General features: G+C 37.5%; 3 protein-coding genes across 5 annotated transcripts; 2 read left to right on the top strand and 1 right to left on the bottom strand.

Moving 5' to 3' along the window:
- Positions 1-6: 6 nt before the first annotated feature.
- LOC128027534 (N-alpha-acetyltransferase 15, NatA auxiliary subunit) lies at positions 7-12,975 on the bottom strand. The gene is made up of 20 exons (XM_052615235.1): positions 12,699-12,975; positions 9,375-9,459; positions 9,173-9,277; positions 8,111-8,268; positions 7,822-7,956; positions 7,539-7,692; positions 7,212-7,331; positions 7,030-7,125; positions 6,840-6,946; positions 6,671-6,743; positions 6,409-6,578; positions 6,154-6,306; positions 5,875-6,003; positions 5,493-5,706; positions 3,607-3,800; positions 3,418-3,526; positions 3,237-3,335; positions 3,011-3,154; positions 1,308-1,405; positions 7-1,212 (listed from the first exon to the last, which is right to left on the bottom strand). Exons 1-20 carry the CDS (start codon positions 12,750-12,752, stop codon positions 1,006-1,008), a joined length of 2,604 nt encoding a protein of 867 aa, XP_052471195.1. The 5' UTR covers positions 12,753-12,975; the 3' UTR covers positions 7-1,005.
- A 795-nt stretch (positions 12,976-13,770) lies between these two features.
- On the top strand, positions 13,771-14,873 carry ndufc1 (NADH:ubiquinone oxidoreductase subunit C1). Its single transcript, XM_052615244.1, has 4 exons — positions 13,771-13,909; positions 14,407-14,510; positions 14,594-14,666; positions 14,775-14,873. The coding sequence occupies exons 1-3, from the start codon at positions 13,864-13,866 to the stop codon at positions 14,651-14,653; spliced, it is 210 nt and encodes a 69-aa protein (XP_052471204.1). The 5' UTR covers positions 13,771-13,863; the 3' UTR covers positions 14,654-14,666; positions 14,775-14,873.
- Positions 14,874-15,813: 940 nt separating this feature from the next.
- Positions 15,814-23,091, top strand: LOC128027537 (protein MGARP). Of its 3 annotated transcripts, XR_008186752.1 has the most exons (6): positions 15,814-15,980; positions 18,470-18,570; positions 18,664-18,769; positions 19,121-19,138; positions 20,230-20,541; positions 21,639-21,787. XR_008186752.1 is itself a non-coding variant. In XM_052615239.1 (5 exons), the coding sequence occupies exons 1-5, from the start codon at positions 15,899-15,901 to the stop codon at positions 22,031-22,033; spliced, it is 702 nt and encodes a 233-aa protein (XP_052471199.1). In that variant the 5' UTR covers positions 15,814-15,898; the 3' UTR covers positions 22,034-23,091. The 3 variants fall into 3 exon arrangements, 2 of the variants coding, with proteins under 2 accessions (XP_052471199.1, XP_052471200.1); XM_052615239.1 differs by lacking the exon at positions 20,230-20,541 and having other exon boundaries at positions 21,639-23,091; XM_052615240.1 differs by lacking the exon at positions 20,230-20,541 and having other exon boundaries at positions 15,834-15,980; positions 18,473-18,570; positions 21,639-23,091.
- Positions 23,092-25,636: the final 2,545 nt, after the last annotated feature.

Here is a 25,636-nt window from a genome sequence, read left to right as displayed (position 1 = left end):
TCGCAGTAATGTTATTTTGTTTTATTTGTAACTGTGTGAGTGTCAAATGATGAGACATTCTCAGAATTCAGACAGAGGTATGTTTGATGGAGTTTTGTATTATGGTGAAAAAAAAACAAAAAAAAAAAACTTTGAAACCAGCAGAGGAACCTAAACAATGAGTGGGAGGAAAAAAAAGAAGGCAAACAAACCCAACAGAAACACAGTCACAGTAAAGGTCCTACAGAAACCACTGCCACCTTGAAGAAATTCACTGAAAAACCAATAGGCAGCACAGGATGAAAGAGGGAAAAATAATAATAATAATTAAAAAAAGAGATGCACATCTGCCTCTCCTCGGCAACCCAGGTGACCTTTCAATCGACTGTGTTATCAGCTTATTAGCTGAACATCAGTGTCTCCTCCCAGCAGACATGGAGGGTTTCGACCCCCTGGTGGCTGATCCTGGAACTGTTAATTCACTGCCACACACTCCCCCACACCCCAACTCCCCTTCCAAGGAAACCTGGCAACAGGTGCCGTCATCTGCATCTTAAGGTTCGCCCCACAGGTTTGGCACACGACCACGCAAGTAAAACCAGGACCAAAAGTATTATTCCTCCTGATATTATTCAGCTCTTTAATATTGTCTTATATAAATTACTCTTAAAAACATGAGAAGCGAGATGCATGTGTCTGATAAACAGGAATTAGGCCCAATGAGTTCACTGTGACCATCTTGATCAATCTTTCTCTTTAATACCCTTTATTCTGTTCTAGCATAAGAGATGCCATTGGCCGTATTTAAAAAAAAACAAAGACAAAAGCAAAACAACAAGATAGAAAGGAAAAAAAAAATAGTAAAACGGGTTTTTCCCCTATTGCTCACTTGCTTCTGTGAGTGGAAGTGAAGGCAGAAGGTAACCATGGTCTCATTAGTGCAGTAGAGTCTCAACCTCAGTGGGGCGTATGGTCTCAAAATGCTGACGGCCATAAAACGGCCACCCTGCTCCCTTCCTGAAATGCTCACATCTCATTGGGCATCTCCTCGTGGTCGCAGGAGGACAGGTCTCCATTGGTGGTCACCGCAGAGTTGTCCTGGTAACCGGGGGGCATGAAGGCTAAAGCGTAGGGATAGATACCATGGCAAGACACACGGTACGATTCAAGATTTTTCTCCTGCTGCGAACCCAGACTGCCATCCCTCAAAGCCTGGAGCACCTCGGTACACGTCTAATATTCACACATACAAATATGAAATATTTAGCATCATGTGTTTCATGAGAAATATCACTAATTTTATGCAGTTCTGTTTATGGTGTAATTACCTGAATGGTTCTGCCTGTTAGGGACTCGTTCAAAGAGGTAGCCAGCTCAGCAGCCGTCCCGTCAGAGGAGGGGTCCAGAAAGACCATCATCTTAGCAGCTGCATACAACAAAAAGGCAGATGCTAAATGAAAAGCTAAAAAAATAAATAAAACAGCACACTCATACTAAAAAAGGCCATTCATTTCTGGTAACATGAGCAAAAGTGGCCATTGGTGTAGTTCAAATTTATGAGCAGCATTGTGATTGAACAATCACCAAAGAGTGACAGTCTGATACAGGAACCCACTGGAAACACCAAAAAACAAACAACAGCACAGTGAGACTGTGACATCCAGTGATTTAACTGTTGCAAGTATGAACAATACTTTAATGGTGGAAAAAATTCATCTCGTAATTAAATATCTTGGGTAATATTTTATACCAAAATAATCATATTTTTCCAAGCAAAGACAAAATGCTGCATTTTTCTTTGTGAAACTGAAATAATACACTAAAATAATATACTAATATAGCCCTTGCATATTATTGCTCTTTTGTTGGTTTTGATCGCTTTTGAGGTCTTGTCCTCATTTGTAAGTAATTTGGATGAAACCGTCTGCTAAATGGCAAAATTTCAATATAATGTAATTGTAAATAACAAAACTCAACTGAAATTTTAAAACAAGCCCCAAATCAAATAAATAAAAATAAAAGACATCCCCTGATATAAACAAACTAAGGCTTTGTCTGTTCTCTTTCCATTAAAAATAGAGGCAACCACTGCATTTTAATCATGATCCAAACAAAGATGCTGCATACATGCAACATGAGAAGTTACATTGTATAATTTCAAATTTTGAAGCAAAAACATAAAAAATATCTGCATGAAAAAATAAGGCAGATAAGCTGAATGAGACGCAGATTCACTCTCTGCCAGAAGGTGGCACTTAAAGCATTTCCTTGGTTTCAGCTGTAAACAAAGCAGCGCTGCACTTATGAACTTTAATATGCATTATACAGAGGCAAGATGAAAAGTAAAAATACCATCTAAACTTTTCTAAAGACAGAAAGTTCCCCTCAGACAAGAATTCATGAATCGCGTTTTGTTTAGCCTCTCAACCGATTTGAATCACATATTTTAATCGATTTTCAACCAGCTCGCGGTTCACTATTACATACCTATCAGCTATCAATATCGAGAGGATTTGGCATTTGCAATTATTGAATTAAATCATTACCATTACTATCATTATTACGGTACTTTTATTATTAAATTTATATGTCTACTACAATTCATCTCCCCCGCAGTAATTTCATAGCTCATTACCACACAACTGATGTGCGGATAATAAATGATTAAATTAGCTTACTGCTCTGCTTCAACTGTGTGATACCCTCACGAGGGGTGACAAATGTCTGACAAGTTGCACGAGCCAAAATTAGGTTCAAAATCAAACGAAGATTGCACAGTGTATGTCCGGCTTTAGACAGAGCTGTTAAACAGCAATGAAAAATAATGAAAAGGGAGAATGTGAGCGCTGTGTGTGGCCATTCTCAGCACCATCAAAATAAAAGTCCTAGCTCGAACACATTGGCCAAAAAGAAAAACGTATTGGCCGATGCTGATATTTGAAAAAATACCAAATATTGGCCTTGGTTATACATCATCGACCACTAGTCTATAGTAGTTTCCAAAAAATCATTAACATCATAAAGTGGGTACCTGCAACTCTGTGTGGTATTGAGTTTGCATGTTTGCTCAGGAAGTTCTTGTTGAAAGTCTTGGGGTCACTCTCTCCGAACAGTTTTGTGATCTCCTGCTTCAGAACTGTCTGCACAGCCTTCGGCATGTCCTTACTGTCCGACACTGAAAACAGATACAAATCTTAGTGTTCTTGTATGTTTTTTGTCCCATGTGAGAAAAGTAAATTAGGATATACTTTATGTACCTCCTTTGAAGAATCGCACTAAGCACTGGTGGAGCCAGGGGTGATCAGGGTCCAATGAGTAAGCTCTCTTCACCGATTGCAGCATCAAAAGATACTTCTCTACAAACCCAAACACACATTATGAGTTTTATATCACACAAACATTATGAATCAGTATGTTAAAGTTCATAAGTATGCTCACCTTTCCTGAGGTAGATCTCAAAGGCCAGCAGGTGTGTCTCTATTTTATTCTTTACTAAGTTCTTCAGAGGAGTCAGAAACTTAACTGCTTCTTCTAGAGGATTCTCAACCTACAGATAGAAAAAGCACATTCAGACGAACAATCCAAATACTTTATCCTCTAAATATATGTGGCTTTGTCAATATGCACCTTTGCCAGTTTATCTGGTATGAGCTCCTCTTTAGGTCCTCCAATCTCCTCCTCATCCTCTTCTTTTTTCTTCTTTTGGTTCTTTAGCTGTTTCTCTTTCTCAGCATTTTTCTTTTCCTCCTCTAACTGGGCTTTCTTTTGGGCACGTCTCTGTTTGTTGCGCAATTTCTTCAGCTCCTTGTCTGTTAGGTTGGCTACAGATTAAACAATTGTTAAGAAAACAAAACTCGCCTCACTTTACTGTCATTTTTTTTCCAAAAATCAAGGATGGACCTCTAAATTTCGAAGTGTTTTGTATACATGACTAGAGATGTACCGATTGCAGTTTTCTTGGCCGATTCTGATTTTTGATGATTTTTTTTTAGTGTGACCTGCCGATAGCGTTTTTTGCTGATTGCAATTTTCTGAACTACAACTGACAGCAAAAAAAGAAATTGAGTAAACATTACAATTTCCCCCAATCTATACTAAGTAACAGAAATTAAACAACTCTCAAAATAAAGTGCTCTGTGACTGGAAAGGGACAGAAATAACAATTAACAGAAAATGAGTTGCTGTATATAACTTATTTAATGTTTGTCATCTTTTACATCAATACTTACATTGATTCAATTAATATATATATATATATATATATATATATATATATATATATATATATATATATATATATATATATATATATATATATATATATATATAATAAGAAGAAGAAACTGTAGAGTTGTTACCATTCAAATAAAATCAGTATCAAAATACTCCATCTTTCCACTGCAGGAAACACAGAAGCTGCATCTGAAGTGATGAATGCATTTACACTGCAAAATTGCAAATGCATAAATTATGTTATAAGATTCATGTTTTAATTTTTTTTTTGAACATGCAAATTAGAAATTTAACAATAAGAAAAATGCAATGATACTTTTAAATAAGAAACCAAACCACCAGTAGGTGGCGGCCAAAGACCAAAGTTTTAATAAGACAGTCATTCAGTCACTCATTCAATTGATTCATTCAAAAACAACTCAAATGACTCTCTATGAATGGGTTACTGAATCACTGACTCACTCAATTCATTCAAAAACATGGATTCATTCAGTAACGAAACTACAGTTCTGCTGTGGCTTTAATTTGTAATTATTTTAGTTTGTGAAACAGAGCAAAAACAATCAACATTCTGTCTAAATGTAATTCACTTAATTTTAATTCTATTTAACTATTATTGTAGGAAATTAATGTCACATTGCAATCCTGCTGATATTCGAGGAAACATTTTGTAGTGTAATGTTGTTTACCTATATCATAAATATATATATATATTTTTTTTACTGCAAAATGCTCAGTATGTTATGCGAGTTACTTTGTGTGTGCTATTACGCTCATTTGTTTTGATTAATGCACAAGTCTGTCTCTCTCACTCAGACAGGCTGAGCAAACCTTATCAGTCGCTGTTTACACGCACTGAATGGAATATGAATAATTCTCACGTGAATTTTATGGTGGCCAAGTTTCAACACTTTTTTGTTACTAATGTTATATAATCAGACTGTTTATTCTGTCAGGCAAGTGAAATTTTCTCTCACTTGCCACTTTTAAAAAAAACTACTTGTCCCAGACAAACGTTAATTGAGCCCTGTGGTTCCCCCACGTTTTACTTTGGTCCTGCACGCATTACAAATTGTACTTCACTCACAGTTAAAAACTTCTATGGTAACTAAATATTATCATGTGGATGTAAGCGTAGTTGTGGCATAAAAATGGACTGGCTCAGAATCGGCAAGATGTGAGACTGATCGGCCGGTTACCGGTCCGGGCCGATAATGCAGAAAATCGGCTGATTCCGGTCCCTGGCCGGTCAATCGGTGCATCTCTATACATGATAATACCATTGTCAGCCTGCGACTCCTTGTTGTCATCGGAGAGTGGGTTATCATGAAGGCTGAGGTACATGTCGATGGCTGTACGTGCTGCCTTGAAGTAGAAAGGGTGCATGCGCAACACATCCTCTAGTTTGAGCAAATCCACGTAAGAACGCAACGTCATCTTCCGCATACAGTATGTGTGGAAGTCAAACTGGTCATCCGTTATCTCCACAAAATGCTGTGAGGGACAAAAAAAGTGTCTGAATATTTCAGTGTTTGGTAAATCCATTCTACTTTGAACTCTAAACTAGCATTGTGCTAACCTACAGATTTAGCGTCGAGATATTTTACCATGTCAGTTTGCCACTGTTGAAATAGACATCTGATCTAATTCTGCAAGACTTACCCTCTCAATTTCATGGCACTTCTTCAGCGCCTCTCCATATTTGTCCAAGGACTTGTAGGCCAGAGCACATTCTGTCTGGAACCACATGCACTGCATCTCATTCAGATTCTCTACCGCAGAAGTTCCTTCCTGAAGGTGATAAAGATTGGATACACTCAGACTGACACTCTAGCAGACCAATCACAGTGCTTGCGATCCGCGTAGAATTGACACGATTTTTGGAAGTGAACTAATCCTTTAAGTGTGTTCTCACAAGTGTGTGACCTTCGCTATACTAACCCGTGTGAACTTGGAACACATTTCTTCAGCCTCTTTGATAAGTCCAGCCTTGAGCAAATACTTGGCACACTTGGAGTTGATGAAGCGGTCAGCAGTGTCCAGAGCCTGGGCCTCGTCCATCCAGCGAGCTGCTTCACGGATGTTACCTGCATGCTTTCAAGAGAACAAGGCATGGAACATAAACTCAGGTTCTCTCAAGTCTATCTTTTTTTGTTTTAGTTTTATGTTTCAATGACCTGAGCTCAGTGTGTTTACCTTGTATATCTTCGCCTTGATGAGGAAGAGCTCTATGAGGGTGGGGGTGCTTTCAATGGCTGTGTTGATGTATTCGAGGGCAAGGGTCTGTTTGCCGATATAGTTGAAATGCTGGGCCAGGAAATACTGAACCCACAGTAAAGTAGTGGGCGGCTCTGTTTTCCCATCATCTACAAGTTCAGCATCACACGTCCTCAGTGAGAACTTTGGCACCATTACTGGAACTGCTATATGTCATTAAAATCTCTTTACATGTACTCACCATTTTGGTTGAACATTTTACAAGCTCTCAAACTTTTTTCATAGCCCACAACTAATTCCTCAATTATAGCTACCTGCAGAAGACAGGGAGATAATATAAAAATGAGGTGTCTTTTCTTATATGTATAAGTCCAGAAGAAACTTTCCTGGTCACAAATGCCCCATCTCACCTTGTCTTTAAGGTGGTAGAGTGATTTCAGAGTGGTAAAGACAGGAGGGCATCCTTTGCTGAAGTTCAACCTCAGGAAGCGATCCAAACACTCTCTAAACTTCTCACCTGCGAGAGCCAAATGCGGTCACATACACAGACACATTATGAGAGCATAACAGCTCTATTGATTTGACAAGACTGGAGCTGACCTGTGAGGAAGTTGAGAGGAAGTCTTCTTGGCACCAGGCCTTTAGGATACTTAACCCAGGCATCTTCATAGATTTTCTGCTTCTCCTCGACACTCTCTGAAAGCAGCATGACACAGAATAAGGGATTAGTAGAGATTAAACTCAGCCACACAAGATGTGTGTCCAGATAAATGTATATTTACTTGGTTTGAGTGCTTTTTCTAGCCCTTGATAATAGCTCCAGTTCTCAGGGTTTCTCTCCAGCAGTCGGTGGTAGACCTCCGTAGCTTCACCAGCCCGATCTAGCTTGAGAAGCAGCTCTCCTGCACACATATAAACATATGTTGCTTTAAAGAAACTACAACAGCAGATGATAAACAAGTTCACGCCATACAAAGATTTCAATGCAGAAAATATACTGGCAGTACAGGCATACCAATTTTACAAAAGATAACTATTTTAAATAAATGCTATTCATATACTAATTTTATCCTACAAATGTACCAGTTTGCATATTAAAAAAAACACACCTCGTGTCTCCTCTACAGCCAGTTTGTCACAGATCTGTTTTTCATAGTTGGTCAGGTGATCGAGGGCTTCTTTGTTTAACCCGGCCTCTCTCAACAGCTGATTCTGATAAAGCAACAGCTCACTGTACTCGTAATCCACTTTATCTGGAGATGTCTGAAACACAATCAACAACGAAACTCAGTGGCATCCAAAAACAAACCCTTGGTGGTATCCACTACTGAGCTATCTGCAACAATAAATTCAGTGTAGATGACAACTGACAAGAAGCAGTGCAAAAAATACCTGTTGTGTTTTGCGGAACTCCTCCACGATCTTAGCCGCCATCTCATAATCTTCCAAAAGGTGGTACGCGATGGCATAACCGATCCAGGACGCTCTTTGAGCCGGCCGCAACTGCAGTAACTGGTACCTGGTCTCCTGTGATAGAGAAAATGGTACAAATGATATTATGACCATAAAAATGAGTGAAAGTATGACTTAATATTTGGAATAAGAACTGTATTTTAACTGGCCTGTTCATTGGAACATTATTTCCTAACACATGGAAGCACTTTCATTCAAAATAACTTACTCTGTAACCTTCGAGGTCTCTCATTTGGATCTGCAGCAGTGAGAGATCTCTGAGGATTTGCAGATTGTCTTTGTCCCATTTAAGAGCGTTCCTGTAGCACTTGATGGCTTCGTCGTACTTCTTATCCGAGCGCTGAAGCAAACCATACACGTGCCAACCTGAAGAAGAGTTAAGGACTGGAAACAAACAGCACTGCGCCTAGAGCTGTACGATTTGGCAGGAAAATAATCTAATTACTGTTTTTCTATTAATCTAATAATCAAACATACTATTTTATCTTCGGCTGCGATTTAAAAGGGACATTGGATGCAAAATTCACTTTTACATGGTTTTTGCATATAAATGTCTTGGCAGTGTGTGAACACAAACACCCTACAATAATAAAAATCCATTCACTCCTTGTTTTTTTAATCCCCAAGGAACCAAAACAGTCTCAATTATCAAGCGGTTGCGATTTTCTAAGCAGTATGACGGTAAAGCACAAGTAGACTATAATTAACTATAAATGTTCTGTAAAAATAATGAACAGTAGCTTTCAGCCTGATGTCACCATGATGCAAACATTAAATACTATACACACAGTAGTAGTTCTTTACAGGTTTTCATTTGATTGCACTGCTTTTCAGTTGTTTTTTCTATGCAAAAATGAATGTGTTTGGCTGTTACGCTCATGTCTCATGCATTAAACGGCTTTCTAAAAACACGTTGCTCAAGTTAAAAGTGTTCAACTCACATCTTCCTGCATTTTTTCCTATTCCACTGCCCGCGTTGCATCTTTGTCAACACAAAAGCGCATTGTGTGTGAATGGCACCTAATGATAAATTCACAGAGCGCTTCCCACGTGAGAGGTTAATTATGCGTGCCATGTTTGCTGTTTACTGTTAACATTGGCATATTGTTATCTGTTCCATACAGTTGACAGACATCTGAAATTAGGAGTAAAAAAATACCTTAAACTGGGAGTCAATGAGTACAAGTGTTAATGTGCGCACAGAAATGACTGCTTATTTTGACAAAACTGTTTATGAATCTACTAACAGAGGAAAAAGTGTTAAGGATACAGACATGACTCTTCAGATCATTTCGTAAGCCACGTCGCACTAGCTCATATGCCTCCTCCTTTCGGCCCAAGCAGTTCAGAGTCAGTCCTTTCATTGCAAGGGTCTCTGTGGGATAGAAAAAAGAGATCATTATGCGCCCAACAAATTCAATTAGTCAAAATGTTGAAAAACTATAGCAGTGAATGTCTGAGAAAGGTCTTACCTCCATGTTCGGCGAACTTTGGGTTGGACAGGATCTGTTTGCAAAACTTGAGCCCATTTCTGTATTGCTTGTGTTCGTAGCATCTCTGCAAGACATAAAATGGAAAAAGCATGCTTATAATAACACTTTCAAAATTAAGTAGGGTTAAGGTGCATGGATAACAATGTACATCTTCCGAACACTTCAAATCACATTCAAACCTAACAGAAATAAGTGAGGCACATCGCGATTCCAAATATAAAATCAGGAAACTCAGCACCTCAGCACTCTGTAGAAGACGACACAGAGGCAAAAGGAGTTCATGAACTCCAGCAAAGACTTGAGCTGGATAATGAAGATATCAATGCCAGAAAAGATTATGATGCATCTTTTGTTGCAAGCTTCCCCTTAAAGGTCTGCTGCTTAAGGATGGAATACACTAAATGACTTTTAAAATATGAACAGATTTAAAAATACTGGGCACCATACACTTAGCGACTTTGCAAACAGTCACAAAAGAGAAACTGACCAAGACAGAGGATCACACACTACCAGGCTTTCAAGTCATTCTGATCACAGCAAACTCACACAGAAAACAATGTGTGATCTTAAATCGGCTCAAAATATCAAACATGTCTGATATCCTCCAACTGAATGGAATCATTGTCTGAAGCAAAAAAGAAGAGTCTGACTACCGTAGACCGTGATTTTCTGTCAACCCCAATCGGCAGACTGGCTCTGACTTTCAGTAACTATCGTCAACTTCAGACTGTAAATTGGGGGAAAGATTGTGTGTAGTGTATTCCAGCCTTTCCTCATGTAACTCTTATTAAAGTAGTTCTCAATGCTGGTGAAACGCCTGTGGCAGGCTCAGAAAAAAAGGCTAAGATGGTGAGATGTTGATTACAAAATTCCAATCTACTTGGGTCACCACAACAGTTTAGACATCCCAGGAGAGCTGTCTGCCAAATATTAACATAACAGTAACATGAAGGAATGCCCTCTGGCATAATCATGTTTATTGGACAGACCTCTTTAAGCTCTGCTGTTGGCATTGTTAATATGACTGAAAAGTAATGTGTGAGTCTAAGAAAATTAGATCAAAATAAGGTCTTCTAGCAACTCAAGCTCCCTCACTGTGACAGAACAAAAACACATGTTAGAAAACACAAATAAACCATCGTCAGATGACTTTTTTGTCTAACTCTGTATTCTGGAATAACAAAAATCAGGACTGTCTCACAATAAGTAAAACAAACATTTGCGGCTGTTTCTTGAGTGCTGAGTCACTACAACCTAAAAACTACTACTTAAAGCACAAAGATTTTCATGACAATAAAAGTTCATCATCTGGATGTTTAAAACTATTTCTATTTGTTCTCTGTCAGAGTAGTCATCAGAGTAGAAAGCAGAACTGCCCAGAAACATGAACATAAATGCTGTCTAGGCAGACAGCTAGCCAGGTTTTGAGTCACAGCCAACCTGTCAAGCAAGTCAGTTTCCCACAGCACATACTCTTTTCATTTCTGTGTGAGTCTCAAAGGGTAAGTTCAAGCGAGAATTTGTCCATCTTCTACTCACCCTCGAGGCATACTTGGTGTGTGTGACTTTCCTCTGTCAGAATAATCTAATCAGAGTTATATTAAAAGTTTTCCTTGCTCTTCCAAGCCTTTTAATGGGGTTAAGCGGGTGTTTGTTTCTCAACAGTATGTGAAATAAAGTGCACACGTCTTTAATAAAACGTCCCTCGCACAGCTCCGGGAGGTGAATAAAGGCCCCCTGTAGGGGATCCATGCATTTTTGTAAGATAAATATCCAGATTTCAAACGTATTAAACTCTTTTTGTCTCACTTCTGCTGACTGTGGGGAACCGGAAGACATGCAGGGGATGTAGTAGCTCGTAAGCGCTGCATGGTTAGTGACGAGCGTGGAGAGAAAACAAAACGCCACTCACGAAATAGAAGCACAAAACGAGGATTTGTAAAGAAAAAAGTTGAAGGATTTTGAAGTAAGCCAAGAGGAGACCTGCCTCCTACATTTCCCAGAGGTGCGTGCAACACATTCGTCTTCCTTCTTCCGCATCCCACAGTCAGAAGATGTTAGAAAAGTGTTTGTTAAGTTTGAAATCTGGATATTTATCTGACAAAAACATATGGATTAGCTACAGGAAACCTTTATCCACCTCCCGGAGCCATGTGAGGGATGTTTTACGTTTTTACAGATGCACACACTTTATTTCACGTCTTCTGAACTGTTGACAACAAACTCCACTTACCCACACTGAAAGTCTTGGAAGAGCAAGGACAATTTTTTTTTAATATAACTCTGATTAGATTATTCTGAAAGAGGAAAGTCACACACACCTAGGATCCCTGGAGGGTGAGAAGTTTAATTCTAGGGTGAACTAACCATTTAAAAGTAAACTTGATTCTTAATCTATTAAACCTGTATTATGTGGATTAATCTTATTAAAAACCCTGTGGTAAATGCAGATTTGCTACACAGTACTGTGTCTACAATGTTGTGCTATGTTGACCAATTTAAGGTTCAAACCATTATTAAATCTCAGTAACAGTAACACTGTTAAACACAATATATCCAGTATATCAAGTAACTAATATCAATATTAATTGACTCATCTTGCATTACACCCACTTCTGTCCAATCCCTCCCTCGACTAAAAAAATCCTGATTCATGAACTAAAGTTTCTATTTTCAAATGTGTATATAATGTACTTATGGTTAATGTTAGTGCGTGATTTCTGCAGTTAGGATCTGACAGCAGATTTAAGGGGTAGCGTCAAGGTACTAATTAAAATGTCTATGCACAATAACGGTGTATTTAAAATCGTGCTTTTCCAATAAAGCTTGCATAATAAATCTATAAACGACACACTGCCTTCGTATGTTTCATACTCTGCTATTATTTTGGTAAGGTTTGCTTTAAATGGATCAACTTTCATCTTGTTCACTTGTACGGTGACTAATCGTTTCAACCCCGTGTTTTGACATGACTTACTGCACGAAACGATCGAACAACACATTGATTAGCATTGTTTAATGTTTATTTCGTCCACATAGCTATCAAATCACCGATTTTTAGCCGTTCTGTGTCGGGCAAGTTCATCTGCTCTCAAAGTACGTGAACGTGCACGAGCTAATAGTCATGTTACGAGTATTAAAGCAATATTAATGATCTCTGTTAGCTTGCAGAGACTCTCAGTATGATTCTCTTGAGGTCAGTGGAGAGAGGTCCTGGCTAAAATAGGAAGGGGGGTTGACACACGCGTGCGTTCTATTATTAACAGTCCAGCGTTCGTTTGCAGATATATTTCCCCAACTTACCAATATTCTCTTAAAGAGAGCGTTCTCCTTCGGCGGCAGAGTTACCGAGGGCATGCTTCGTCTTCTTCTTGAGTACTGATCACCGTGACTTTGTTCTGATCATGAATCGGAATCCGCGATCCTCTGGCCGGATTGTCTGCCGTATCGTAGTAGCTCCCCGAACTTCGCTGTCTGGGGCTTCTCGCCTTCACGTGGTGACAGCAGGCCCCCCTTCAGATCCAAAATGGCGACGCTGCTTCTCCCCGGGTCAAGCGGTGAACTGCGCATGCGCAGAGTGTGCACTGTTTCCGAGGTGGGGATGAAGCCATGGATGAAGCAGTGAAAATTAACTTTTTGTATGTATATATATTATACATTTGTAAAGGCTTGTGGGAGCAATGCTTCTGAAGTAATATGTTAAAGACAGCATATTTATAGGAGCTATACACACAACTGTACTAATGAACATACATGAATGAATGTACTTATTAACTGATGAAACAGCTACTTATAAAAGCCTATCGATGACAAATATGCATAAACCGTAGTAAAACTTGGAGTATTTGTGGAAATTACTGTAAAAAAATTAAGTAAAGGAGGTTATGTGGCTTTACATGGTATATATTCAGTTTAAAGTGTGTTAGAGAGATATCATTTAGAGATTATTCATTCTGTTCAACAGAAAACAAAAATGTAATTGTATATACACTAATATTTTTAAGGGGAAATTTTTAAAGGATTTTTTTTTATTTTATAGATTCAGGATAATGTACTGTACGTCGCTTTAGATAAAAGCGTCTGCTAAATGCATTTATTTATATATTTTTTAATGTATCATTCAAATAAGAAACAAAGATTATAAATGTATTTTTCATAGACATTTTTTATTGCTATGGAGTTTTTAATTTATCGTTGTCCAGGAGACCAAAGACTAAAGCATCTATTTAGAGAAAATTGTCAATAAAAATAAAACCTCTAATATTTTTAAAGAATATGGAGTTCTTGATTAATTATTATTGAATGGGTGTATGTTCATGTTTCTTTTACTGTCTATGGTTCACTCGCGTGTGTTTCATTCGTTCGTGATCGATTACTCTACTTGCCACTACTAGGCCAGCCGTTCCAGGAGCCAGGGAAACTAATCGAACAAGGATCGCATTTTGTCTTGGAGAGAAACGCTGTCAAAATGCCTCTTGGTCGGTTATTGTTGCGGACTTCAACTGTCAATAAGAGTGAGTAGTACAACAATGCGGATTATATTTGACGTACATTATAGTCTCAGTACATTTCCTCGGTACAATTGTTTATTAGCCTCATGTAAGTTTGCAAAGCAGGATGGCCTGACCTTGCTTAGCATAGCAACACAGCAGCTCATACTTAGTTTGATCGCACGTACGAGTTACTTATATGTTACAGGCATTTATTTACAGTTTTAGAAAACATTTGTAATCTCTATATATTGTGTTTTAATTGCCATTTACAACCAATGACACTTAAAATATTTGTAAATATCTTAATAATTGTTACATTAATACGTATTACATCCAGTCTATGATTACATCTAAAAAAAAAAATTATAATAACATTGTGCATAATAACATTTTAAATATTTGGAAAACTGCCACCAGTGGGTTAATAAATGAATTCATATACAAACTATGAAGTTAAAAGTTTCCAAAACTGTCCAATAAATCAAGAATTGTTTTAATTATAAACGCTCTCTTTTCAGTGGTTAGCAGAAATTCCTTTATAGCTTCCAAACCGGATCCGTCCAAGCCAAACATGCTGAGAGTAGGCCTGGCGTTTGGGAGCACTGCTGTCTTGTGGGCATTGGTAACTCACTTTGAATGATCTCTCAAACATATGCACAAACTCCTTTTTTTATTTTTCTAAACACACTCTCTGTTCCCCACTAGCTGTTTAAACAGCACCGCACTGATGTGCATGAGTACAAAACACGGAACGGGTTACAGTAATTCACCAGGACATGTGAGTAAAACCATTATCATATCTTTAGTCTGTGTTAGTGTCATTTGCACATGTTGTTAAGAGATGCCATGCTAATGATGTAATAGTAACTGTTTGTGTCCTTTGTAGGGCAACGATTGCTCTGTGCTTTGTGGATCTTCTGTTTTTCCTGTTTCCTCTGCTTTTGAATGATGTACAATAATGTTTATTAAAGATGTGTATGTACAACTTGCCTCTAGTCACTCTCTCTTGACTCCAGCAAACATGAGTTGCCAAGATATAAATATTGTTAAATATAGTTAATCTTTGTTCCCTTTAATTTAGACTAATGATGTGGTTGATAAGCAAAATAATTACAGAATCATTCTTGAACTTTGTCTATCCTAATTAAGTAAATACAGCTTTTAAATCAGACTTTTGAAGCCAACATTCAGTTTTGACAAACCAGTGGTGTTCCGAGATTAAATTTTAAATATTTAAGAGACAGGTTAATGTATTTAGGAGAAACAAGTTAACGATTTGAGTAAAAAGATGAAATTAGGAATTTCTGGCATTACTTTCATACAGTGGCGAGCATGCATGGACACAAAACAGTGAGTATGTTTGGTGTAAATCTCTGCACCAGGATCTAATTAGTGTATTAATTAATTGGCCAGAGAGCTCTGGAGAATGTCCTGTCTTATTAATCAATGCAGCTTTTCACCACACAGAAAAACATACTGTATAGACATACTATTAAACAGAATAGTATAAAAATCCGACTACAGCTAACAGATTGTTACACAGAAACCATAATGCAAATCCAGTCATGAAACATAGAAAACAACTGTTAGAAATGTTTCGTATTAGGTTGCCACACAAACACCCTGTAAACGTTACTGCAACGTAAGATTCGGGATAGAAATAAACTGGAACCATAAACTAATATTAGGAAAATGTAGCCTACTGTAATTTCTGACACCATGATAAATCTATGAAAACTGGGATCGTCCTGTGGCACTTTAATTCAATTAAGATGTTTTTTTTTTTGCAATGTACTGTAAGTAGCAACAGTAAATAAAACAAATAGTACAAGTAAAAACGGCTATTTGAGTCAATATAAAGACACTTGCTTCGAAGGCAGTGCCATGGACTCCCAGCAGAGGGAGGATTTAGTCGAGCGGTTCCTCCTCCCCTCATGTCCCCTCCTCTCCTTCAGCTGTCTCCGCTCTTCAGTTATTCATTGCTCCTCCGCTGGACTCTCAGTTTGGACGATGTTTGGGTGCAGAGCAGCCTGGCAGAGGTGTGTGCCTCTGGCGCGACAGTCCCTGTCCCGCGCACACCTCAACAGAGATGGTGAGCACCATCTTATCTGTCTCATTAAGTTTCATTTTTCCTAGAAATCATGTATTTTTCCAGTGCGTTTTGGGCTTTCGCGATCTGTTAATTGTGATATTTCACACATTCCGATGTTGCCTACAATGAAAATGTGCTTGAGAGAGATTATACTGGACAAAAACGACAGATTTTGGAGCAGGTTACATTTAGTTTCGGGTAAAGGGGACATGAAGGTCAGTCTCAACATCAAATCCTGTTGGTGCTCCACATTTTTAAATGGCTTTCGAGAAGTCGCTCACGTTTTTAGGTTCCTCCAGAGGTTTCACGCCTCCTATACTGACACATATTCACATTCATCTGCAGGGAACACAATGTCCATTCGCAAACCGCAGCCTGGCACCAAGAACACAAAAATGTAGCCATCTTGGCCAATACAGATCTGCACTAATAGTCATTTTGCAGAGCTCAATTTTTTGAAGCGAAAAAATACCTTGACCATCCCTGTGCATTTTAAACATTGTGAGAAGTTAGTTGTGGACTCTTGGACGTGATTCGATTAATGTTTGCTCTGTCAAATTCATTCTGTCGTCACTAAATGGATTATGAAACACAAAATTGCGTAATAGGGAAACGGGTGAAATTTGACATCATGGTGTAAGCACTCGTACTGCTTGATTTTTGTGACCTTCAATGTTCTCAGGGTACGTTTCCACGAACAGCTCACGTGGTTGTTTACGTGGTCGAGCTATAGACGCAGACAGTGGCTGCTGTATGGCAAGCCACGTTACATTTAATCCTTGAAATTTACTCTATTTTCATGCTACTAGTACTTTTAAGATACTAGTATGCATTCCATTAGTTACTAATATTATTTTTAAGCTACATACAGACATGAATTATTCAGGTCTGACTAGTATGTATTGCAGTGGGGACAAGTACTTATTAGATACTAGTAGTTTTTAAAAATGCTTACGTTTTGTGCGCTAGCTCATGCTTTCAAAAAAAAAATTCTGTTATGTGTTTTCCGCTCATGGATTTTTATGAGTTTTTCTACCTTAGGCTTCTAAACATTTGCATTTCTTATTACATTTTATTTAGCACTGGCCTTTCAATCTCACAAACCCTGACAATTCCTTTATGTACCCTTGGGGGTTATGAATAGACCCCTGTTGGGAAACCCTGGTTGTTTAAATAAACATGCAAACATTCTTGAAGCCAAACATTTGTCTGCCCTTACATGGTGTGTTTGATTGTATTGGATAAATGAATGTGAAAATCTAGGTTAGGATGTTTGTAGTTAATAAGAATATGACATGAAAATGTTGAAATAAGCATCGATATAATCACAGTGTCTTTCCTGTTCAGTAAATATCTCCTCAAATAGCCATGAGCGGATGGACGATATGCCTACGCTTATGGCCTTTTACTGTAATTCTAGTTCACTTCAGCCGTTCCAGATTTGCTCATGGGTTCATGGTTTTCAACAGACATGAGGTTGAGTAAATGTTATAAATGGTGAACGTTGAATATAGTGTTGTAAATATATATATATATTATTGGATAACTTGTGGAATGAAATAAATGTAATTGATTGCAAACAGAGCATTTTTGGTAACTAAACTTTTTTTTTTTTTTATTATTAATTTCTTCATTTTTTTTTTTTTTTTAACTCTGCATCCACACCACTAGATATCAGTATAAGACTAAGATGACTACTTCCTTTTCATTTTGTGTGATATAAGAGTTTACTTTCATAATTTATCTCTCATTTGCTGTTGTTAAATGGTATTGTGTAAATATAGGAATTATATCGGCCAGTTTCATCCTAAACTAAATATCGTCATCAGCCTTTGACATTGAAAAAGTTATGTTGGTTCCTAGCAGTCTAACCGAGCACGTATCGTTTTCTGTTTGCTTCACCCTTTGACTCCTGGGAAAGATTAACAAATTAGCTTGTATAAATAACACTGAGGTGTCTAGAAGCCGTTTACTCTAGCTGGGCACAAGTGATTGGATTATCTTAAGAAGAGTATTGAAGTTACTACTTAACAAATCTACAAAGTTTGTGTCAGAGTGATCTTTGCCCTCCTGTCCTGATTGGACTGCACTGATGGTTTTCAAAATTTAAGTTGCTCCCTGCCCTCTAACTTCTTCTAGGACAAGGAACTGTCAGCACTGAGGAGACTTTTGATAGTCATGGAAGCATAGTATATAAAGCGAAATATTTGGTGATATAAAAGCAATTATCTAGGTAAGGAAATAATGCATTAATCCTTTTTATGTTTTAAGGAATCAATTGACTGATGTGTATACGTTTATATAAACCCGTAACTGTTGCATTAACACTCGGGTCCACTTAGTACTTCACATGCGTAGTATAAAATGCTGTTAGCTTAAGATTATCTTCACCATATTTCTGTTTCATGGAAATGCAAAAACACATGATTTTTTACATTGTTGCCTCACACATCCAGAATCTTGGTCTTACTCCTCTGTTCTCTGTGCAGTAGTTCCACGGAGGCTCATGTCCTCGGTTCCTGGCGGCTCTGGTCAGAATATCTTTTATGTCGTCCTCTGCGGTGGAGCCTTCGCAGGTGCCTTGGCATATGTAAGTCTGATTAAAACTCAAACCATTGATGGTATAGTTTGATGTCAGGTCACTTGTTTAATTAATTAATGTCTTTCTTGAATTCTGTGATAGGCTTGCAAAACAGTTTCAGCAGACCAAGCACGTTTTGTTGAGCGTGTTTCTGAAATTAATGCTCGTCCCAAGTCTGACTGGAAACCCAAAGCATGGCCCCCTAAGGGTAAGTCTCACCTATGGTCAGGTTAAACAGTGTTAATGTTATTATTTAGTCACTTTTACTCACATCTTGTGGTCAGCACAGTAATGCCAGAAAGCTAATTAAATAACTGTAAAATCCAAGCATTTCTGACACTTCTGCATCTGAGCCAAAAATATTAAATGGTCTTATCTAAATAACAGCAGCATTAAAAAGCTGTCTAATTTAAGTATTATAAAAAAAAAAAAAAGGGATGTTATGTGTTGTAATGCGGTCTGATATGAGGGAGTTTATATAGCAGCTTCAGGGTTTAATAACATTTCATATTCGCAGTGTGCCATCATTTAATATTTTGTTGTTGTTGTTGTTTTTTAGGTGGGGAGAATGGCAATGGTGAGTTCATGAGTGATCTTTTTATGTCATAATCTGTCCGTGAAGTACCATAATATATAACTTTATTATAGTTCTGTCTCTGAGTAGCATCTGTTTGTTTTAAAACCAGTAGGATCCATTTAGTGAATTGTGTTCAAATTAACTTGTGCTTTAACTTGCATGATCTGAACTTCTGCATAACAAGTATTTTTAGGTGTTATTTCCGTGTAAACTCAAACTCTATTATAGCCTTGGTTTCAGAAAGGTCAAAGGGTAACTAAATAATGACACCCGCTACTTTTCGGTCTCCTCCCATTCAGTCCCATTCCTCCCTGATTGTTAGCTGATAACACTGGACAATAACTGATTATTGGCACATAAGTTATGACCAGTTCTGATTAATGTTCGCTATATGCCAAGTGGGATTGTTTTACAAAAAAACTTTAATTAGGCTATAATGGGCAGATATTGGTAGAATAATGGCTAAACTGCAATACCAAATGCTTGTTTATAAAGAGCCTAGATGTTCTTCAGACTGAAACAGAAAAGTGAGCTAAACAAGTGCGATAAAAAGCTAAAAAAAAAAGTGAGCTAAATTTGAATGAAACCGCATTCCTGTAGAGTGGTACTTACAAGGCAAGGTTCAATTTTTGAGGGAAATTAAGAGCAGATAAAATGGATATCTTGCATGCAATCACTTTGAATAAAGGCATCTCCAAAATGCATAAATGTAAATATAAGATTGGCTTAAGTAGTTGTTCTCGTGTTACCCTTCTAACACACCAAGATACCCTGATCCTATTTGTCAGAAATCCTGTTAATCAGAACTGGGTGCCTTTCTCTTTGACACTGTCACTTTCCTCTTAAATAAACTGTATATGATCCATCTGCACCCCTGTGCACCCCCATTCTCTCACAAAACCCTTTTCCCCAAATTACTTACCTGGGATTCTCTATTAATGACTGCAGTCAGGTCCAGTTTTATACTGTGGTCTTTCAAATGCCATAAAATAAAAATAAAAACTAAGAAATCATAATATTGAACAACGAACTCAAAACCTTACCTAATCTCTTTCCTAATGTTCCTGTCTCTTTGTTCTGACTCTTTCCAGAATAAACTAATTCGGACAGTCGTGCTGGTGACCTATAGTCTTCATTCAGAACTTTTTGGATGATTCTCTCCTGAGCTGATTTCCTTATGATTCCTGCTTTTTCCATTGAACTGATATTTTTAATTCCATTGTCTTTCAAACACTCATTTAAATGTTAACTGTGGTTTAATACAGTAGAAATGGAAAGACATGTAAAAGAATACTGCCCTCTGTGAGTTAACTATTTAAACACGCACAACAAAGCCCCTTTGCTTGTTATTCAGTTTTGCTGGAATTCACAGAGTTGCTGGTACTGCTAACTTTGAACAGATGGTAAGGCTCAACCATCTTTGTATTCCCTCACCTCACCTGTCCTCCCAGCCCCTTTCTCCTTGTTTCTCTTCAGTTTCTCTTTTCACCCTCCCTCCTCATTCTTGGGTTTTGCATGCTGCCTGCGGTGATCGGGTTATTTGTGATTTTGACAGCTAGGTTTATATTCCCTGTTTACCCATTTATGGGAGCTCTCAGGAGGTTTGATAAGATGGATGCCGTGGGTGAGAGAATTTGAAGGTTTGCCAGCAAGTGTAAATGCTTTAAATATGGATGTTCTTAGCTGCACTTATGTTCTTAGGTAACTAACCTAAATTAAATCCAGTTAAATTAATACTATTATAATATACCTACAAACAAATTAAATTACCATTGCTATTTATATAATAAAAAAAATCATTATTTTAGTAATAATTTTTTCTCACAATAATAAGTTTCTCACATTAGTAAAAACTATTATTAATTATTATATTGTTATATATTTCTTCTGTAATTAATTGCATTAATTGTTAGTACAGTTCTCAAAAGATTTATTAATGAATATTAGGAAAGTTATTGATGATTATAGTACCACCTTACAGAAACTGTCAAGGTATAACACTCCTGAATCAAAGGTTATATTTTGCAAGATCTATATGTCTCTGTATTCATAAATGAAAATAAATTTTTTGAATTTTATTTTAATGGAATATTTAATTTCAGTATATAATTTATTTATTTCAGTGTAATATGTAATAAATGGCAATAATTATTTTTTATTATAAAAATGATAATAAATTATGAGATATTCTTATTCTCTAATTTATAAAAACATCATGTTAGTAGTATTTGAACTTATTTACTTTATGACAGGATTGAATTACTGCAGCGTAAAATTATTATTAAATAATTATAAAATAATGCATTTTTATTTTGATCACAAAATATGCTTTTTAAAAATAAAAATAAAAATCGTAAAATGGGTTTAATTTTTTATATATAATTTTGTATAATCTCAACCCAGTCATTTTTATGTGAGATTCAAAAGGAAGTATGAGTGTGCTAAAGATGAAAACGTAGCTTGATGCCTTATTTTTCTTTCTTCTCTGTTGTCTGTTTAGACGAAGCTGGCGCAGAGGAAGGTGAGGTGGCAGAAACTGTAGAGAGTGCAGCTGAGGAGGATGTTCCTGCTGAGGCACCTGAGGTCTTGCTGGAAGCAGCTGAGGCCACTAGAGGGAAGACAGGAACTCTTGAGACGGTTGTGGAGGAGGTGGCCGAGACGGTCGCAGAGACTGCAGAGGTGGTGGCTGAGGTGGCCGGGCTCGTTGCTGAGACAGCAGAGGAGGTGGCAGCAGTGGCAGAGGAAGTGCAGAAGGTAGCAGAGGAAGTAGAAGCAGCAGCAGAGGCTGTCGAAGCTCCTGTAATCCAAGCTGAAGAGCCGGCATCAGAGAGCAATGGTACGCCACCAGCCTCCAAAGAAGAGGCAGAAGAAGAGGCCTCTGGTACAGAGTCCTAAATGGCTCACTGTTACTCAAACACTCACCCACATACACACAAAAGATATGGAAGACTCAAATGTTTTGTATATCTGAACCCGTTAACCTTACATCCAAAGAAGAACAAAATTATGCACATACAATTTAGAAATATATTATTACTTGAATCCTGCAGGTCTCTCTATCGATCTTCATTTTTCCTCCCTAACAAGTAGATTCCTTAGTCATAAACTGAAGTTTTAAGGTGTTCGGAGACGCATAAAATAAATTATAGTGTATGTAATTAACTGTATCGTCCTCATCATATTGTACTTCCTCTGCTTGCATCAGTGTTATACAACAGGATTTGATGATTGCTTTGCAATAAAGTCATCCCACTATATAGCACACAGCTTATTGTGTAGATTTTCGCTATATTCCTGGATTTTGCTGGAAATATTTAAAAATTAAATAAATACATTTTAACTTGAAAAGTTATAAATTATAAGTTTTTCAAGTGTAGGTTACTGTAGAAACCACTGTGAGAATTCAAAATTGCTGCTTTTTGTTACATGTGACCAAACATTCCAATAGACACACTTCAGACCGTCTACTCCTGTTCTCCTAATTTCTTACTCTTAGCTTTACTCTCAATCTTCTCCCAAATCTGAGCCAGCCTCCTTTAACCTCTGTTCTGACTTACTTCCTATTTGAGAAACAACTGCATGCAAAGACACCAAAAAGCAAATGTTCTTCTGTACGTAATTATTTGTTGTTTTATAATAACAGTAATAGTTCAGTTATGACATTTTGGATTCGTCAAAGTATTTCTCTGCCAGATATCACTTAGTTGTTACAAGCCAGTTAATATTGTGAAACTGTGAGTGTTTTGCTTCCTAGCAACTAGGTCAGTTGTGTTTCTGTATTAGTTTTCCCTTTATACTCCTCTGTATGACTGAACTGAGAGAACTTACTAAGACGGTCAAGTGTGTGTGATCAATGAATTTGCTCATTTACTTGGAAAAATGCAGTCATGTAATACAATGGATTCAAAGCTATTTAATAAAATTAATAAAATGAAATTTATAAAAATCTAAAAGTTATTCTGTGTTTAATTTTTGTTTTTCCAGAATCATAAATACTGAGTTCATCCTCTGTTTTTAAAAGTAATGTTTTAAAATGCTGAATTTAGTGGAAAGGTCATTGGTGTTCTTGTGATAGTTATTCTTGTGGTGTGTCCCTTTCTAGGTGATATTTAGCAGTAAAGCCTTCATGTATGTTCTGAATGAATGGAAACCCCTAAATGGAGCTGCATGCTGTGAACATGAATGACGATACTTGCTGAAAACCTCTTACATTCTGTGAAATGCAAAGATACACATCATAGATCATACCTGAATGTGCTAAACTTTGCTTCAGCTACTTAAGCATGTTTCTCTGTTGTTATAACTATCACTAATATAGTGGGGATGAACCTCTGTGCTCTACTTTTGGTAGTCTCATTTGTATCTTTTCCACTGGGTCTGTGTCTAGATTAATCTTCTGTTTTAAACTACAGTCACACACACACACACACACACACAGAAATATGATAATTGTTAAACAATAATATTTAAACTTAAAATGCTTTAACATTTATAAAACCTCTAAATAAGTCATTTGATACCTCTCAAACATCTAATGTCTTGTGTGTTTGTGTGTGTGATTATTGGGTGGCTTGATTGTGTCTTGCAGAACCAGGAGAGCTGGCTGCTGCCTCCGTGATCGAGGCTGTTCCTATTGAGTCTGTATCCGTGGAAGATGTGCCAGTTGAAGCTGTACCAGAGAAGCCCACTGAGGTTCCTACAACAGATCATTTGGAAAGTGAACCTGTAACAGAGGTGGCACCCGTTTCTCCATTTACAGAAGCCGCACCAGTTTCCCCAGTTATAGAAGAGCCACCTGTTGCCACAGTGTTAGAAGAGAATCCAGTAGTAAAGCCGTTTGATTCACCAGTATCCACAGAAGAAGCATCTGATTTCCTGGTGATAGAACAGGAAATATTGGTTGTCCCAGTGGAAGAAGAGACACCAGTTTCCTCTGTAACAGAAGAGGCACCTGTTGGTCCAGAAGCAGAGGAGGTATCAGTTACCCCAGTGACTGAAGAGATGCCTGTTGCCCCTGTGCCAGAAGAGGCAGCAGTTAACCTGGTAACTGAAGAAGCTCCTGATGCTGTGGCTGAAGATGCACCTGTTGTAGTGACTGAAGAACTTGAGGAAACACCTGCAGCCAAAGTAACAGAAGAGGTTATTCTAGTGGATGAGGAACTAAAGGCAGCAGAGGTGATTGCAGAAAGTACAGTTATGGAGGCTTTAGTAAGTAAAGTCAATGAAGAAGCAGCAAGTCCATTTGTAGAAGTTACAGAAAGTGTTGTTGAACCAGATTCTGTGAGCACAGCGGGAGCTGAGGAAGATGCTCTAGCTGAAACATTAAGTGCGCCTGATTGTTTGGAAGACCCCAAACGAGACTACATAGTGGTTATCTTGGAGGGAGCTCCCAAAACAGAAAAGAAGCCCATGGTGCTCGGTGTGTCCCCCATGACTGGTAAGATCATCTCAGCCCCTGATGATGGTGAAGAGTCATTGGGACAGGTAAAAGGTAATCTGTTTTAACAATGCAGTGCTGGGTTAACTAGTTAAGTAAATAATAATGGGTGCAAAAAATATGGTTTAACAGACATTACTTGACAAATACTTGAAGTTATTTGAAAAGTGAATTAGTGAGAGGATGGAAAGATATATTAGGACAAAGACGTATTCTGATGTAAGTGCTTGATATACGTTGTAACATTGTTTTTATAATCTAAATGTTTCTTTTTAATGTTGTTTATAGGGTTAGCGTCGGATACTTAAAGTGCAGATGCATTAGCACCAACTGAAAAAGGTAACATGAAAATGTTGTTTTTTTATACTTTTTTTTTTATATTGTTTATATTGTACAAATATAGTACAATATATATTTTATAATTGAAATTTGATAGTTTTATCAAATTTGAGGTTCGTAAACCTTTCTATTGTATAATAATTGTATTTTAAAAGATATTATATAATGTTTCACAATATAAATTTTTACTGTGTTCTAAAATCAAATAAATGCAGCCTTTATGAGTACAAAAGACTTCTTTCCAAGACATTAAAAAATCTTACTCTCTCAAAACTTTGAAATTTACTGTATATTGATATGAGATTTTCATTCTTGTTTTCTCTTTTTCTCAGTTGGGAGCAGTCAGATGTTCTGGGATAGTAAACCGGTTCCCTGATAAAGAATTAGTGATGTGCCTTGCCTTCCCCTTTCCGTATTTCCTTGACCCCCTGCATTTCAGTAACCTTCCACTGGGCCCAGAATGCTGTTTTTCTTCTGACTCATCCCAAAATACAACTCTCTTTGCACTTACATGCTTTCCACTGGAGAGTGGTTACTTCATGTGAACTTTCACTTCACTCCGATGTGCCACATACAAGTTTGTGACCCATCTTTATACACTTTTTAAATCGAACTCCAGTCTTTTTGAGTCAACTGCACATTGGAGCCTATATTATAGTCAACCCTACCTCAAACAACACATTAGTTGGAGATGTCTTGGAATTGCCACGTCAATAGTTACA

This window comes from Carassius gibelio, chromosome A14, assembly GCF_023724105.1.
Source record: "Carassius gibelio isolate Cgi1373 ecotype wild population from Czech Republic chromosome A14, carGib1.2-hapl.c, whole genome shotgun sequence".
Lineage (NCBI taxonomy): Eukaryota > Metazoa > Chordata > Actinopteri > Cypriniformes > Cyprinidae > Carassius > Carassius gibelio.
The sequence above is the reverse complement of the archived record's forward strand: the minus strand, read 5'-3'. Positions and strand labels throughout refer to the sequence as shown.

Bases quoted from the DNA above. Each gene is read 5' to 3' on its own strand.
- LOC128027534 (XM_052615235.1), bottom strand. From the start codon at position 12,752: ATGCCCTCGGTAACTCTGCCGCCGAAGGAGAACGCTCTCTTTAAGAGA. The intron at 5,707-5,874 runs GTAAGTCTTGCA...TGTCCCTCACAG, and splicing joins AGTGCCATGAAATTGAGAGG to CATTTTGTGGAGATAACGGA. The intron at 1,213-1,307 runs GTAATTACACCA...TGTGAATATTAG, and splicing joins TAACAGGCAGAACCATTCAG to ACGTGTACCGAGGTGCTCCA.
- ndufc1 (XM_052615244.1), top strand. From the start codon at position 13,864: ATGCCTCTTGGTCGGTTATTGTTGCGGACTTCAACTGTCAATAAGA. The intron at 13,910-14,406 runs GTGAGTAGTACA...CTCTCTTTTCAG, and splicing joins GACTTCAACTGTCAATAAGA to TGGTTAGCAGAAATTCCTTT. The intron at 14,511-14,593 runs GTAACTCACTTT...GTTCCCCACTAG, and splicing joins CTGCTGTCTTGTGGGCATTG to CTGTTTAAACAGCACCGCAC.
- LOC128027537 (XM_052615239.1), top strand. From the start codon at position 15,899: ATGTTTGGGTGCAGAGCAGCCTGGCAGAGGTGTGTGCCTCTGGCGCGA. The intron at 15,981-18,469 runs GTGAGCACCATC...TTCTCTGTGCAG, and splicing joins CGCACACCTCAACAGAGATG to TAGTTCCACGGAGGCTCATG. The intron at 18,571-18,663 runs GTAAGTCTGATT...ATTCTGTGATAG, and splicing joins TCGCAGGTGCCTTGGCATAT to GCTTGCAAAACAGTTTCAGC.